This window comes from Carettochelys insculpta, chromosome 1, assembly GCF_033958435.1.
Source record: "Carettochelys insculpta isolate YL-2023 chromosome 1, ASM3395843v1, whole genome shotgun sequence".
NCBI classification, from domain to species: Eukaryota; Metazoa; Chordata; order Testudines; family Carettochelyidae; genus Carettochelys; species Carettochelys insculpta.
Genome location: NC_134137.1, coordinates 171,804,303 through 171,821,126, shown reverse-complemented (window position 1 = coordinate 171,821,126; position 16,824 = coordinate 171,804,303). Strand labels below are relative to the sequence as shown.

Here is a 16,824-nt window from a genome sequence, read left to right as displayed (position 1 = left end):
TGACCGACTAAATCAGTTCTCGATTGGCAGAGCCGATTTCCAGATGTCACACACAAATCCACCACCTGTGACCAGGGAACATTCTTTTAGGATCCTACGCTTTTCCTGCACATTTGAGATTGAGTCTCTGAGCATTTGAGAGTCTGTACAATGGTTTGCTGCCAGAACAATCTGTCCTGAGCTAGAACTTCCAGATCACCGAGAGAGATGCCGCATTACTTAATGCTGGTCTTCAAGATGTCTTTATAGCCCTTATACTTACCACCAATTGAGTATTTCCATCAGCAAAATGGCCGTAGAAGGCCATCTTTGGTATTTGTGTATCATCCTCATAATATGACCAGTCCAGCAAAACTGTTTAAGCATTGCTTCCGTGACACCACACAGCTGAAGAAAGTCCGTGTTGGGGATTTTGTCCAACCAATTCATGTGCACAGTCTCCCTCAGGCAGCATATGTGGAAATGATGGAGTTTCAAAACACAGTGGCAGTATATTGTCCATGACTCTGAGCAGTACAGCAGGATGTTCAGGACAAGTGCCTGGAAAAACTGCCACCGTGGTACGGAGTTTAATACCATGGTCTGACTAAATGCCTGTAGAATATATTCCAAAGGCAGTGTTGGCTTTTGCTCATTGTGAAGATACCTCATCATATGTGTTTATGCTAGAGGACAATACACTTCCGAAGTAGCAGAACTTGTCTACAGCCTTAAGGAGGGCACCACCAGCAGTGGTCACTGGAGCGTTGGGCTCTTTCCACACAGGCTGAAGCATAACCTCCCTCTTTTTGCGGCTCACTGTAAGTCCAAAGTGGTGAGCAGAAGTAACCATGATCAAAAAGCTCCCATGCACCCTTGACTGAGCCAACAATGTACAGTTATCAGCAAACAGAAGGTCACAGATAATTGTAGTGAACGCTTTCATGTGAGCCTGCAGTCTCAGGAGGCTGAGAATACTACCATCTGTTCAGAACTGAATAGGTATGCCCAACATGCGGTCCTTGAAAGCAATCAGCAGCAGCAGCATTGAAAAGTAGATGCTGAAAAGGAGAGGAACAAGTACACACCCTTGCTGTATACCATATGATATTCAAAAAGGTGCGCTCTCTCCATTACGGATGCTACCTAGCATGTCATCATGAAAAGACCAAACAATGTTGATAAATTTTCCTGGACAGCCAATTCACCCAGGTACTTTCCAGAGCCCATTTCTGTTGACTGTGTTGAACACCTTGGTTAAGTCAATGAAAATCACACAGAGGTCCTGATGTTGCTCTCTACATTTCTCTTGTATCAGTCTGGCTGTAAATATGATATCATCAGCAGTACCTGGACTTGGACAAAATCCACGCTGGCTTTCAGTAATGATGTCATTTTTTGAACACACATGAAGGATGAGGATCAGGATCTTACCAGATATCAGGAACTGAGAGAGGCCCCGATGGTCATCACAGCATGAACGGTCACCTTTTCTCTTGCTTGTGTACAATCAGGCATATTTGAAGTCCTGGGGAACTAGCTTCTTTTCCCAAATGGCGATAAATGGGTGAAATGATCCGTCAACTGGCCGCCAATAGCTTTATAAGTTTCTGATGGAATTGCTTCGCTGTCAGGTGCTGTACCAGATTTTGTCTAACAGGTTTTTGCACCACATCAAGAAGGTATGACCAGCTGTGAGTCATTAGTGCACTGAGAAATCTCTCCAAGAATGCTGGTGTCAGAAGTTGAGGTCTGGTTAAATACCTTGAAAAAATGTTCAACCCAGAGGCCAAGGATTTTAGCACTATCTGTGTTCAGAGTGAGGCTATCAGCAAGGCATGCTGGTGGAGAGCCAGCAATGTGTGGCCCAGAGGCTGCCTTCAGCCTGTCATAGAATGCTTTAGAATCACGTCTGTTGTCTGCATCTTGAAGTTTAACTGCTTTATATTTCCACCATTCCTCTTTCATTTGCTGTAATTTGACCTGTGCCTTTTGCTTCACGCGCACATATGCTGATTTCCTGGAGGTGTTCACTTTACGGTTGATCCAGGCCAGGTACGTCACATGCATCTTATCAAGAAGATCTTGGGCATCTTTGTCCTTGTCATCAAACCGGTTCTTGTGTTTGCATTTTTTGGAAACCAAGGATTTTGTCCCACTTCTGTTTGTTTCAGACTGTTTTCTGTTCAGTTGCTCTTTGAAATTAATCCAGTCACCCTCAGTAGGGGATGGCTGCTCTTGACCCTCATTGCTGATGATTGAGGAAACATCAAGACTTAGTTGAAACAGCACTTGTCTCGGGCATTTCAAGTTTACCTACATCCACCTTTTTTTGGCATACAGCAGAACGACACTTTGGTGGACAAAGGTTCAAGGTGACTGCACTATGTGCCGTGTAGTGGTCAGACCAGGACCCGTGCCACATGTTGCACGAGTCAACTTAATATCAGAAATATCTTTTTTTATGGCGAAGTAGTCAATCATATGCTAGTGCTCAGGCAGAGGATGCAGTTAAGTTGCTTTGTAGTTGTTCACTTGTTGGAAGAATGTGCTTGCAATAGCAAGCTCGTGCCCCGCACAAGTTTGAAGAAGAGGAGTGCCATTTGAGTTTTTACTTCAAATGTCATGATGTCCAAGCACTTTGGGCCATGTAGTGCAGTCCTGACAAACTCTTGTACTAAAATAGGGGTGGCGGGGGCGGGGCTTGGATTTAAAAGGTACTGAAGAGATCACTGAATTCAAGCTAGTGTAAAAAAACCTCCTTTTCATCATCTGCATCAGGCAAAATGTGTGCATGTGCACTAACAAGTACAAGGTATGGTCCCTGTCTCAATCTAAGATTTGTGCTCATGAGGTGAGGATTGATGACATGTGCCTGGGATTTCAGCCAGGGAACTAGATGGTGAATCTGAATCCTGTTTCCTCTGGATGACCCTCAGGATAGCCAATACAGTGATTTATGAATAGCCTGCTCCAAACTCTGAACTAACTGGTCCCAGAAATACTTGTTTCACTTAAGGATGCAACATCAGTGTTATGGCGTACAAGTTCTCTACCAAGGATTGCTGTCCTGTGTTCATTGCGATTATCACTATTAAGAAGTGTGCATACTTTCCAGGATGCAAAGTGTAGTTTCTGTTTAGTCATTCGCTGCAAAATTGGATATCCAGTTGGTCGCAGTTAATCGACAGGAAGCAATTGGAACAAGCTGTGTTTAGGGATTGTTTTCTCTCCCCCTCTTCTTTCGAAGAAAGTATCGTCGCCCCTAAATAGGTCTGCTTTGTCGCCTAGGCAGGATATCGGGGCTGCTGCTGTTCCAGTTCAGCAGACAGATGACTATCATACTTGAGCTGCCTACATGCAGGTTTGTGGCTAATAGTTTCCAATGGTATCTTCCACCTGCATCTGACCTCACTTGCCCATTGCTGTAGGACTTTTGTCAAGAGGCAGATCTTTAACATCAAGAGAGACCTTCACATGAATGGATTTAAGTTGGGCTGGCTTGTGAGTTCCAACCCCACTCTCTTCTCATCCCAGGCATTGTGCTCATGCGCAAGAACTGTGATGTGCAGTGGAGTGAGGGAGTGCAGGTTTGAGGTCAGAGTTTTTCTCCTAGACTGGTGTGCCTAAAAAGGTTTAGCAAGCTCAGTCTGCCCTGGGATGGAATCACTTTCCCTTCTGCTGGGGTACTGATCCATGGAGCCTAAGTCTGTATTATTTGATGCAACTCCTCGAGATCACTCCACGGAGGGCTTCCTCAATCCACCACCCTGAAGACATGCCTGAACGCCATAGTACCCCAGCCAGGGCTTATCTGTGTTACACAACCCCTCTTAAATACTGTACAGGAATTCAACATTTGTTTATCACTTTGAGTGGGTCAAATAACAGTGTCTGAAAGAAATGAGGGAACCTTCTGTATTTTTTTGTTTTGCTCTGTACATTTGATGATGATTGGGTTTTTTTTCTGGTCCCAGTTTGCTTTGTCTGATGTATGAAAGATACACATATTTTGAGACAAGCACACGTAACAAAAATATACCACCTCTAGGGCGGGGGGAGTATCTGACGCTATTTTTGATCAAACTTACCCATGTGTGTCTATCGTGATTATAAGATTTTTTTTTTCTGTAGTTGTGCACGAACGCTGCCTGTTGGTAAGAGACTGATTCTAAGACCCCATGAGACGTCCAGGATGATCTGTGGAAAAAATAGCTGCACAGTATCTGAGGGGAGGAGGGACCATCATCTGCAGCAGATTAGTCAGCCTCTTGTTGCCTCAGGCCTTCTGCCAGTTGTGTGTTTAATGAAGTCTTACTCCAGGCACGACCTGCTCACATGGTCTTGATTTGCATGAGGGTGTTACGCTGTTGATGACAAGGAAGAGATGTGGCTCCCATGAAGTGCGTGACTGGCGAATTAACCCTCTAGCAAATTACCCGAAAATGGATCATACACGATTATTTCTGTCTCCTGACTTACAGAACCATATATAGCAGCCCATAGGAAAGAGGATGTGAAAACAAATACTAAATGTCAAACTTGTCAGATTTGTATTAGGCTTTTTTAGTGCTGGGTAAAACTGCAACATAGTTTGAAGACCAGATTAAAAAATAATAATTGCTATTTTGTTTCCGGTAAATGAACTGTGTAAATCTGCACTGACTCTATTATTCCCTCCCCAGCCTTTTTTTCTTAAGTAATAAAATATGTGGGTGAGGGAGTAAACAAATTTTCACTTTGCACTCCCCCATCCACCCACACTTTTCTCATCTCCCACAATCAGGATATATTTGTCCGTTTCACTTCTAGGGTCTCCTACTGCTGCAATATTTGGGTTACAAATATTGCAAAGTTATTCTTTACTTTGGATATTTCATAAAGATGTCTCCATTGGATTAGTACTTTGCCAGTAAGATAAAATCTCAAATAATTTCTCATCGTCTCGAGTGTCATAAAATTTTTATGCTGGTGAAATCTAAATTGGGGGCCAGTGTTCTTTCACCTGCTTGCTAGAAAAGACTCTCTAGACAAGATTTGGAGATTGTAGTGGTCAGTCAGCTGAATATGAGCTCCCAGTGCAGTGCTGTGGCCAAAGGGGTAATGATCCGTCAGTATGAATAGGAAAATCGTGATGCAAAAAGTGGACAGGGTGTCAGATCGCTTTATGTGGCACTAGTGCATCTGTTGTTGGGATACGGTGTCCAGGTGTGGTGTCTACAATTTAAGAAGAGCATTGATAGATCTGAGAGGTTTTGGAGAAGACCCATGAGAATGATTATAATCTTACACAATCTGCTTCATAGTGATTGAGCTGCTTGAGTCTATCTGTTCAGAAAGATGATTAAGAGGTCAATTGATTAGTCTAAGTACCTGTATATGGAACAAATCTTTGATCATAGGCTCTTCAGTTTAGCTCGGAAGGTCTGTGCCACACATGACTCACTTTGTCACTGTGGTCTCCATCAGTCAGCGTTACTTGCTATGGACAAATATCAACTGGCTAGATTTCATGGTGGCCTTCGGACCCATTGTTGTGCTGATGAAACTGCTGTTGAGACTGGATTGGCCATTCTCACTGACAACTTGGGTGCAAAGGGGAGGGGGACCCAGGCCTGCCTGCCTTTCTAGATCCTGACCCTGGGGCCTTATAGCCAGCAGCCACCTGGGGCCTCTTCCCCAACCTCTGTTTCCCTGAGCCACTTCTCCATAGCCCCAGCACTTTCCTTGCCCCTGTATCAGTCTTGGCAGCCACTCAGACTTGAGCTTCCCTGTCCCTGCTCAACACAGCTGTAGCTAAGGTGCTTCTCTCATCAGCTGGTGGTTTTTCCCTTGCGCTCCAGGGGGAGACTGCCTTCTGCTGTCCTGAGCAGACCTTACATAGACCTCTGTGGCCCTAGTTGGTTGCTTCAACAATCCTCCTCCCTGTTGGCTATCTCGGGAAGCTTTGGTTCCATTGGTTAGGATTCTGTGCAGCCTCTCAGAGGGCTGCTTTAACTCTCCTCTTCCGGTTATTGTGTCGGTTAGCTGCCCCACCACACGTGGATTCACTTAAATCTTTCAAAGACCTGCTCTAGTTCAAATAAACTATTTTGGGGATGTTCTGTGTCTGTGCTGTGTGGTAGGTCAGACTAGATAAGTGGTGGGGAATAACAGACCTGAAGGCTGGATGTGGTTCCCCAGGGTTCACCTGGGTGGGTTGTCAGATGCTTTGTTTACCTGCACGTCAGCAGGTGTGACCACTCTCAGCTACCATTGGCCACTGGCCCACTGTGCACCTTTCCCAGCCACTGGGAGATGCAGGAAGTGGTAGCTCAGCCTGTGGTGCTTCCTGCATCTCCCGGTGGCTGGGAAAGGTGCACAGTGGGCTAGTGGCCGATGGTAGCTGAGAGTGGCCATATCTGCTGACACGCAGGTAAATACAGCACCTGGTGGCACATCCAGCACTAAGCCTGGAGAACCATCTCCAGTCCACAGGCAGCTTATTGCCCAAACCGGACTAGATGATCACAGCAGTTGCATGTGGCCTTGAAATCTATGAGAGTTGGCTTTTTTTTTTTCTTTCTTTCTTTCTTTTTCCTCAAGCCAGGAGAACACTCCTACTCACCTCTCCCCCTCCCGCCACTCCACCACCTTCCATTACTCCTTCTCATTATGTTCCTTTGGCCTCTTGAATTGTCACTGTGGCATTGCTTGGCCAAGGCATACTTCAGAGCCTGTGACTGCTGTGCTACCAGCCTCTTCCTCCTGGCCTCTCGGTGAAACTTCTCTCTCTCTCCAATATGGAGCTCCACTCTTCTGGTGCATCCGTTCTCTCTCTCTCCCCTCCCAGGCCCCTTCTTCTACTGAAGTACTGTTGGTTTAACACTGGCTGCTCAGCTCTTACGTGTTTAATTTAGAATATTATTTAAAGTAACAGACAACGGTACTTTCTCTTTTGTTTAATGATATAGGTGGCATTCTGGGGAAAGTTTTATGAGTTTTTTTTTAACAATAGTATTCCTTTATTGTGTGTTGCAGGTTCTGGGGTTTGAAGTTGATCCTGTGAATTCTGTCCAGTTTTCAAACCACACAGGTAAATACACAGATATGCATTGTGCATCTTCTCTGGTGGAGTTAAGACTACCAAACACTCAATATGCTTGATTGCATGCTGTTGGGAAGAAGCTCAATCATTCTGTGGTCTTCTCCTTCTGTATTCAAAACAAAAGAATGGTGTTCAAGGCCTGAGCCAAGGCCATTGAATTCAATGGGCTTTTGGACACAGGCATAAACCTAAGGACTAGTCTAAACTGAAAAGTTGCATCACCATAACCATGCCTCTCAGTAGTGTGAAAACTCTGCATCCTGGAGTGACATAGTTAAGTTGACCTTAATTCCTGGCGTGATGGTACTGCATTGATGGGAAGAATTCATCCATCAACCTAACTCCTACTTCTGAGGGAGGTGGATTTACAACTTCAGTGAGTGAATCCCTCCTGTTTCTGTAGTACAGGGTTGTCCAAAAAGAAATTTAACAGTCACCAAAAGGTACCGCCCCTCCGAGCCAGGCACACCCACCCTAGCAGTCAACCTGCCCCCTCACAAACTGCCAGTGACTCACTGGAGCCGCCCAGCCCCGAATCGTGAGAGCTGTCCTGTGCGCCAGAGCAAGCCGCTGTAGGAGTCATCTCCGCTGCTGCCACCGCCACAGGCTTATCCCACCGAGTAGTGGAGCATGTGTGCGGCGGGGAAGAAGGTGCTCCTCATGTGCGGCTCTAATGAGGCGCAGATGGCGAATGGACAGCATACTGGATGCCATGGGTGTGGTAAGTGGCTGTATCAAAGCACTATGGCAGCACAAGTGCAGTGTTTTAATTGTAGACCTCGCCTAAATGTAATGTACTCCATTCTGCCTACGTACTGGTGTATGGATATTTTCTTTTTGCTAGCCAATTTAGAAAAAAATAAAACTGTGTAAGGCAATCTGTCAGTATAAGACATTAAGCAGTGAAATAGAGCACACATACTGCATCGCTAGCACAGGTTATCTGACAATGGAGGAATTTCCAGAGGTCACACTTCTACAGTGGATCAGTGGCTTCTTTCTGTATAGGTATTCCGTATTGCCCCCCTCAGGCATTTAACATCCTGAGCCTGTTATTGTTTAGAGTAACACATTTTAGGTCCTTAGTTGCTTTCTGGTTTGTGAGCCTTTTGGGTGCATTTTTGTCTCTGCTTTCATGAGACCTAGAAACTTTTTCAAAATAAAGTTGAAATTCTACTTGTTTGGGCTAGAAAACAAATACCAGTATTGGGAGACTTAACTGTAACAATTAGGAAAGCTGGCAACACCCCTTAGGGGCCCTCTCGTCTGCTTTGCCATGTGTAATTTAGTACAAAATCTACCAACAGAGGGTGGTGGTAGGGCATTAAGGAGAGTGTATAAACTAGGGACAAAGAGTGTTCTTAGCTTTCTAAAAAGAGAAAGCCCGCCTTTGAAAAGATTGCATGAGTTGGGATGTTACTTTTAACACTAACTGAAGCAGTGTGCAGAATGTTCCTAGAACAACAATTACTAACCATAAGTTGGGTGACCAACCATCCCATATTGGGCGGGACGGTCCCTTATTTGAGATGCCAAAAAAGCATCCTGACTTATTTTTTAAAAGGGACGAATTGTACTGTATTTTAGACCCTCAAGGGCTGCGGGTGGGGCCAGAGTGCCTGGGGCCACTGCTTCTCCAGGGCTCCGGGTGGGGAGCAGCCGTGGCTGCTGCTTCCCCCTGGCTGCGGGGCGGGGAGCGCCGGCTCACCGGGGCTTGGTGCAGCTGAGAGGAGCTGCCCATCCTCCTCATAGCTCACTGCCTGATGTTTGGGACAAAGAGATGTGGTCTGCCTTACCGTAAGTGAAATTCCAAGAGCAAGCACTGAAATGTAGCTCTCATTAAATCTGGACTATGCCCTCTCACTTTATGTAATCCTGCCAATTTCAGGAAGGAAAAGTCAGGTTGCCAATGCCAGAGAGCATTGAGTGAAATTCTGGCTGCATTGAGCTCTTAAGAGTTTTGCCATAGATTTCAGTGGAGTCAAGAGTTCCACTCTTTGGCACAGGGTCATGATGGTGAAAGACTGTCCCCAGGGGTATTTGGGAAGCCAAAGTATATTGGTCCTCTGGGGTAGCTGAGGAATGCTTAAACACGGAGAACACTTTTTCACCTACAGTTGTCCCTGGCCAAAAGCTGCATAGTTGTCTGGTTGCCTTGGACCAGTGCCAGGATGCTCTTACATAGCTAGAGTCAAAAAGCTATAGAGCTGACTTTAACTCCTTTCACACTTTGTGGTGCAATAATGTTTTTAGGATTTAAATAACTGATAAAATCGTTGTAAACTCCAGAAGTGTTGGTAGTCACAGACTTGCTTACGGTAGCTAAGTACACATTCATAATTATGGAGATTCTAATTAAATTTTCTGACTTGTTATGAAGTAACAAGTCAATTAAATTGATGTTATGAAGTATTAAAAAGATTCAGAGATTTAACTTAACCCAGACAGTTAAAGGGAAGCTATTAGGAGGGTAAGCACATTAAAATAAATTAGTGTCATTGAGGCATTTGGAAAGATTTGCCAGCTGGGAAAGGGGCTGGGTCAGGGGGAGTTTTGGCATCTATTGGCGATGGTTGGAGGAAGAACAAATTAGCAACCCTTTTTGCTAAAGAGGCAAAGTACTGCCCACCCCAGGAGCTCAAAAAGGATGAGACTGCCTTTGATAATTTGCATTATTTTAATTTGCCTTCTGATGTTTGAGCCAGGCATGCATATGGATGTGCACGCATAGGTGTGAACACAAACACAGATAACCAAAGGCACACCGTCTTTATTATGCAGAAAGGAGTGCTGATTGCCTAGTTAGTTTACTATTTGTGTGGTGTAGCAATTTCCCCAGAGTCCAATGTTGCACAGAATTAAGTGAGGAAGATGGGTGTTGCCTTTTCATAAAGGGAAAGATCTTATGAGAGTCTATTCAGCTGCACTGTTGAGAAATGCAAATGGCTGAACTTCTTCTGTTTGAATGAAAGATGACATTCAGCTGCTTTTTGTGAAATTGTAAAGGAGTGCTACATATCCCAGAGGCGACAGATAACACTGTGGGTGTCATTTACATATGTGTAAGGAGGAAGAAGTCCACTGTGACATTTTGCACCCTATATTCTTCTAATCCCTCTCACTGTTTTCTCTCCTTGCCCCCCGCTTTCCCCCCCCCCCCAAACACTTGGTCTCATTAGCTCTCCTTGTATTTTGTCATATATCGACTTAATGAATCTGCTCTTCTGATTATCCTTGCCATTTTTTGTTTTCATTTTCAGTCAGTAAAGCAAAAGACTATTGTTGACTACTGCTCAGAAAAGTCAGCTTTTTCTATTATCTGGTGAATACAAGGCAGTATTTTTAATCTAACCCCCCGACAAGCATAGTTTGCCGTGTTGCCTGGTGAGGAGCATTTACTGTACAGTTAAGTGACTCACCTCTAAATGACATTGTGCTTCATGCACACACCAAAAAAATCAGTCACATGGCCTCCAGAGATGTTCATTTTGTTTTTTAATTCTTTGGTGTAACAGCCCCACTCCCTGTGTAAGAATGCAAATCTAATTTGGAGGGGTTTATATAGCATTTTTCAAAAAAAAAATCTCGGTATGCTGCTTTCCTTTTTAGAAGCAATTGACAGTTCAGTGGACAGAATGTATATAACGTGCTCTCTTTGTAATGCTGAACTCCATGCCTGAAGCTTTTCCACAGAAGGAGTCTAAGGCACTTCTGGCTTCCACAGAAAGGGAGCTAGAGCTTATTTTGTTGGTAGCCCTGATCTGAGACGTTATTTGTAATAGTGCATTGCCTGTCTATTTTCATATCACAGCATCCCTCCATGTATGCAGTTACAGACTGAGAAATTCTGTGCCGGAGGTTTGGGCTGTGTATAGCAGGTGCAGCAAGGCAAGGTGTGAATCTGCAGCACATCCTGCTTGCTGTGCAGCAGTGTCACATGTGAACACTGTGACTGTGCACTGAAAGCACCGAAATGTGCCTTTGCTTACTACTGTTTGCAGGACTTTTACTGCGCTGTAGTAATGCCTGCAGGCAACTGTGATATTTGGCTACCAGGTACGTGGTACCTTCACATACTGGCTTGCTGTGTAGAAGGGGCCATAGGTGACTTAAGTTCCCTGATGAATTCTGTGGCAGAGCTGGAGATAAATGCCAATTTCCTGCCTGCCATGTGTCATAAACACAAGAGCATCTGTCTTCCTTAAAGGCATTTGAAAGAGTCTTGCTTTCGCTTGGGCCACTCGGTATAATTTTGGGGAACAAGAGAGGAGAATCTCAGGCATCAGAATAATGTGGATAGAGTTGAGGGCAGTGAGAGGAAAGGTAAAACAGTGGAGACTCATCTACCTCTTTGTGAGAAATTAATTTGTATAACTGATTTTTTTTCCTCCACAAAAAATTCAGTTCCCCCTGGGAGATTGGAGAGTCATTTGATTTTGGTTTGTGTGTGATAATGCAATTCCAAAGTTGAGAAATACATTTTTAAAGAAGAAAAAATATGCTGCAGGGATCAGTCCAGAAGAAAACCATGCAAAATCCACATGGGTGTAGCGCCCTTCTAAATTCAGATGGGTTTAGCCCAGGCCTGTCCTTGCAGAAAAAGGACTTTACACCTCAGGATGGGATGGGTTAAAGGGCAAGAGACATTGCACACCAAGGTACTTCCATGCCTTAAAAATAAATCTGGAAAATAAACCATTTCAAAACTAAATCACACCGTGCCAGAAGAGTCTATGAAAGTTATTTAGCTTTATGTTAAAAAAAAAAAAACAAACTTGCACCATTGTCTTGAACCAGACATAATTTGGAGACCTGTACTACAAACCTTCCCAAACAACTCTGCAAATGTTTTTTTTTTTTTTTTACTGTGACTTGCAGTATTCTGCTATTCCAGTGCTGGGTCTGAATTGAGAAGAGACTTCTAATTAAGAAAAATAAGGAGGATTTGTACTTAACCATGGAAAATTAGGCCAAGAGGGCTCACATTTTCCTTTCTTGAGTACAGGAACCAGGAGTCAAATTAGGCTTCCAGAGATAAAAGATTAGCACAGTGCCCTGATCATGGCGTATCCATCACCCCCTAATGTTGTGTAATCATTTTCTAAGTACAAATTGTTTATTATCTAAGATTTCTTGGCTCCTTTATATATCACATGAACAAATAGTCAAGTAATGTGCAGCCTTGATATTTTTTATTGCTTAGTGCCAAAATATCAATGTTATTTCTTGGTAGGGTGGTGGCATGCACATGGATGAACTATGTACACAGATGGTTTTGCTTTCTTTTACAGTTGAGCAAACTTTCAATATATTTAACAAAACATTAGTGGGGTAATGGTTGCCATGAGTTGATTATCCCATGGATCTTATGAGGTATGAAATCTAATTCTAAATCTGTGCTTTCAGGTATCCTGGAGTTAAAGGGCCTTCTGGCAAATCAAGGGAGACCCCGATAGGCATAGTGTAACAAAGGGGATACCCTTGTCCCCCAGAAAAAGTTACTTTCCTCTAGGAAATGATGACAGCAGATCAGAAAGCTACAGAGTAATTTTGCTCAGCAGTGCAACTTTCCATCACTTTAACTGCTTGAAGCAGCAGGACTGTCCAAAGCATGCATATAGTGCAAATTATCTCTGCCACAAGGTCCAAGCAGATAGGAGCGTATTTGCACAGTAGACTATAGGAATTTAACAAATAGCAACCAATGCCGGCTGAGGCTGACCAGACACATGATGTTAACCACTTTTCTTTTAACAACTTGTTTCAAATAGTCCCTTTAGTTCTGCAAGTACCAGACACTTCATTCTTATGCCCATTTGACAGTTTCCTTTTTGAGTTGGAATAAGAAGAGGTCACTATTTTGCACCCTGAGCTTAGAGTTGGGGTGATATCAGCACAGCTTCCTTAGCTGGGCTTCTGAGTTTTCGAAATGGACACAATATATAGTGCACTGGCCACTGGGCTGACTTGAAAAATTTCACTAGATTAGAGTAGGACTAATAGGCTCTGTTTGAAAACATGACTGGTGTGTGCAGGGTTTAATACCTCCAAAATGAGTTAGCAACCTAGGTTTCCCTACCTCCCATCAGCAGTGTAGGATCAAGTTAGGGCACAAGATTAGGTGTGCAGGGTTGGTTCCTAGATGCAAACTGAATCAGCCTGAGTGCTTGCCTGACTTATGGTGGCTGCTGGTAGCCATTAAGGGCCAAAACTTTAATCTGCAGTCAGTATGGTGAAGGAGTATCATGGCCGAGATCCTCCTGTTCCAGCCGTTCCCTCTGCACTGGCAGCAGGGAGAGTGTTTGTGTAGGTACCTCTGTGCAACCCAGCTCTGGACAAACCAACTCTACAGCTGCACTTCAGTGGAGGTTGCATCCTTATACATACAGTTGTGCTCCATCCAGGGAGCAGCAGGAATCCAGTCCTGAAAAGTAACTGCACAAATGGTGTAAAGGGGCCCTGTGTCTCCCTCTTTGACTTTTTTTCTTTTTTTGGATATACATTTACTGTATACATGTACTGTATACATATACTGTATTACTGTATACATATTACTGTACTGTACATTTGCTGTCAGTATATCCATTTACAAGTAAAACGATGTTTGTTCTTTCTCTGGCTGACAGTCTTGCAAGTTCAGCCTGGACTGTAAAGCTGCGTCTACACGTGCACGCTACTTCGAAGTAGCGGCACTAACTTCGAAATAGCGCCCGTCACGTCTACACGTGTCGGGCGCTATTTCGAAGTTAACTTCAACGTTAGGCGGCGAGACGTCGAAGTCGCTAACCTCATGAGGAGATAGGAATAGCGCCCTACTTCGATGTTCAACGTCGAAGTAGGGACAGTGTAGACGAGCCGCGTCCCGCAACGTCGAAATTGCCGGGTCCTCCATGGCGGCCATCAGCTGGGGGGGTTGAGAGACGCTCTCTCCAGCCCCTCAGCTCACTGGTGGCTGCGTGGAGCGGCCCCTTAAAGGTCCCCTCCCCCGCCCTGACTGCAGGAGGCTGAGGCAACGTGCAGGCTCCTGCCTGCACACGCGGCGGCGAGCCTGCACAGCCCTCAGCCCCTGTCAGCAGCCATGGCTGCCCAGCAGCCCCCCCAGCGCCCCCAGGGGACCCCCCCCCAACGGGAGCCAGGGCAGCCAGAGGACCAAGCAGTCTGGGAAGCGGCAGCGGGGCCCCTCTTGGACGGAGGCCGAGATGCAGGACCTGCTGGGGCTCTGGAGCGAGGAGGAGGTGCTCCAGGTAATGGGGAGCAAGAGGCGGAACGCGGATGCGTTCGCTCGGCTGGCCGACGGCCTGGCTGCCCGGGGTCACCCTGCCCGCACTCCGGACCATGTCCGGAGTAAGGTGAAGGAGCTGCGGCAGGGTTACGCCCGGGCCCGGGATGCGGCCAGCCGATCTGGGGCCGCCCCCGTCACTTGCCCCTTTTACAGGGAGCTCAGGGACATCCTGGGCTCCCGGCACACCTCCTCCCCTCCGGCCACCCTTGACACCTCGGCTGACGAGCCCGAGCAGGCCCTGCAGCCAGAGTCCGCCCCGGAGGCAAGCCCCGCACCCCGGGGGCCCCCCCCGGAGGCCATCCCCGGGACATCGCGGGAGGAGGAGGAGGAGGAGGAGGAGGAGGAGGGGGGCTCCTCCTCCACCGATTCCAGCCTGCAGATCCTTCTCCTGCCATCCCAGAGCAGCAGCAGGGCCTCCGACCCCCGGGGATCTCCGGACCGTGGGAGCGGACCCACAGGTAGGTACCCCTCTCTGGTGGACACCCCGGGGCTTGAGGGGCGGGGGGAACAGAGATGTGTCCAGGGCCCCCCACACGCTCACATGGCCATGGCCCCAAGGACACCAGGGTCATGGCCCTCACAGCACTGCAGCCATCAGCCCCTGCCCCCCGCCACCCTGCATGACAGTGCCATGCCCCATCCCCGGGCCAGGGGGGAGCGGAACCTCGAGGGGCCCCCGGGCGGAGGGGGTGGGACACCCCGCAGCAGCATGCGATGGAGTGGGGGGAGTGCCAAAGGGAGACTCAGCCTACATATGAGCCACCCGAGCCGAGGAGCTCCCAGGGCCAAAGGAGGATCCTGGCGCTACAGCTGGCAGGTGACACCTCTGCCCTGAACAAACAGGAGGGAGGAGCCGAGCTGGCTTGCAATTGGGGGGCGAGGGCGGGGGCCACAGGTAGAGGCTAGGGGAAGGGAGAGCTGGTAGGCATCCAGCCAGAGGAGAGGGAAAGCTGCATCCCAGACGGGCCCCCCTTGGGGTCTTCTCCCCACGACGGGTTGGAAGGACTGTCTCTTCCGACAGCTGGTGCTGTCACTCCTGGGAGAAACTGGGCATCTGTGGCCTAAGAAAGCTCTCCTGCTCTCAGACCCTGCGGGCTGAAGTGAGAGTCGCTCCCACCAGGGGACGGGCTGCAGGGCAGGGGGACCCCTGAACCCCATCCATCACAGCAGCATCTCCCGGGGTCGGGGATGGGGAACCTGCAGCACAGGGCGGGGGGGACAAAGGCCACGGCTCGGGGCCCACACTAACGCCTGTCTCCATTCTTCTTTTCCCCCTCCTCTCCTGTGTCCTGCACCTGCACCATCCGAAGGACCGGAAGAGAGCGCCGGCGAGGCCTTGGTTGTCCCGGAGAGCCCTCCGGGACCCTCGCTCCAGGGCAGCCCCTCGGTGGAGGAACGACCGGCCCCGCGGAGGGCCAGACGGCAGACCCCGCGCCTGCTACTGGCGGCGGCAACGGACCCCCAGCTGCTGGCCATCTTCCGCCGGCAGCTGGAGGTGTCGGAGCAGCACCTCCGGCTGCAGGAGCAGGCGCTGGCCTGGCGCAGAGAGGCATGGGGGGCCTATATGGAGACCATCAACCGGCTGGTTGATTACCTGGCCCCCCATGCCGCGCCGGCTGCGCCACCGCCCGCCATGCCCGCTCCTGCAGCCGTCGCCGGGCCGTCCGCTGTCACCCCACCACCTCCCCGCGAGGGCCACTGCGCCGAGGGACCCCTGGAGCCACCCGAGACTCGCCGGCGCCGCTACCTTCCGGTGGAGCCCGCTCCCACCCAGCCGCGCACCAGACTGCAGGCCCACCGGAGCTCCCGGCCGGGCACGCCCACTGCTGGGCTGTAGGGGCGAGGGGCCCGGGACGTGGCACCCCCCCTTGTTGGACAGACTTTGGGGACTGGGTGGGTGGTGTGGGTGTTGCCCCTGTTTGCCCCGTCCCCCCCCTGTAAATAGTTCTCCCCGTTCTCCTCCCTGCTTTTTGTTTTTCTTGCTTGATGGCGCACAGTTCTTTGATTTGTTGTTGTAGATTGTTTTATTTGTGCCCATCTTGGTTTTGTTGAATGGTTGTCCCTCCTTTTTGGTTTCTGTTTCACATATATATATTTTTTTATTTAAAAAAAAAAAAAAATTCGTTAAGACAAAAAAACCATTTACGTTCACCCACAAGTTCGTGCTGTCATTTTCTCCTGGACAAGTGGGGGGGGGCGGTGGGGTGCTCCATGGTGTGGGCGTTGGGGCAGGAGTGTGGGGGAGGAAGGGGCAGGCAGTAGGGGGCCTGGGCAGAGTTCACCCCGTGGCCTGTTGCTCAAAGTGGGCCCGCAGGGCCTCCCGGACCCGGGTCCCCTCTGGGTCCACCTGCCGACTGGGGGCAGCAGGTGGGTGCACGTGTGCCCTGCCGGCCTCGGCGGCCCAGCCCTGAAGAAAGCTCTCCCCCTTGCTCTCCACGAGGTTGTGCAGGGCGCAGCAGGCACCCACAATCTGGGG

At 48.1% G+C, this 16,824-nt stretch overlaps 1 protein-coding gene across 3 annotated transcripts in view; it reads left to right on the top strand.

The window, feature by feature from the left end:
* The window catches only part of PDXK (pyridoxal kinase), a 94,124-nt gene that overhangs the window by 32,188 nt on the left and 45,112 nt on the right, over nucleotides 1–16,824 (top strand). For all 3 annotated transcript variants that reach the window (XM_074995472.1, XM_074995463.1, XM_074995455.1), the window contains exon 2: nucleotides 7,000–7,054. In XM_074995472.1, the coding sequence (XP_074851573.1) occupies nucleotides 7,000–7,054 (55 nt within the window). The remainder of the gene's footprint in view (nucleotides 1–6,999; nucleotides 7,055–16,824) is intronic.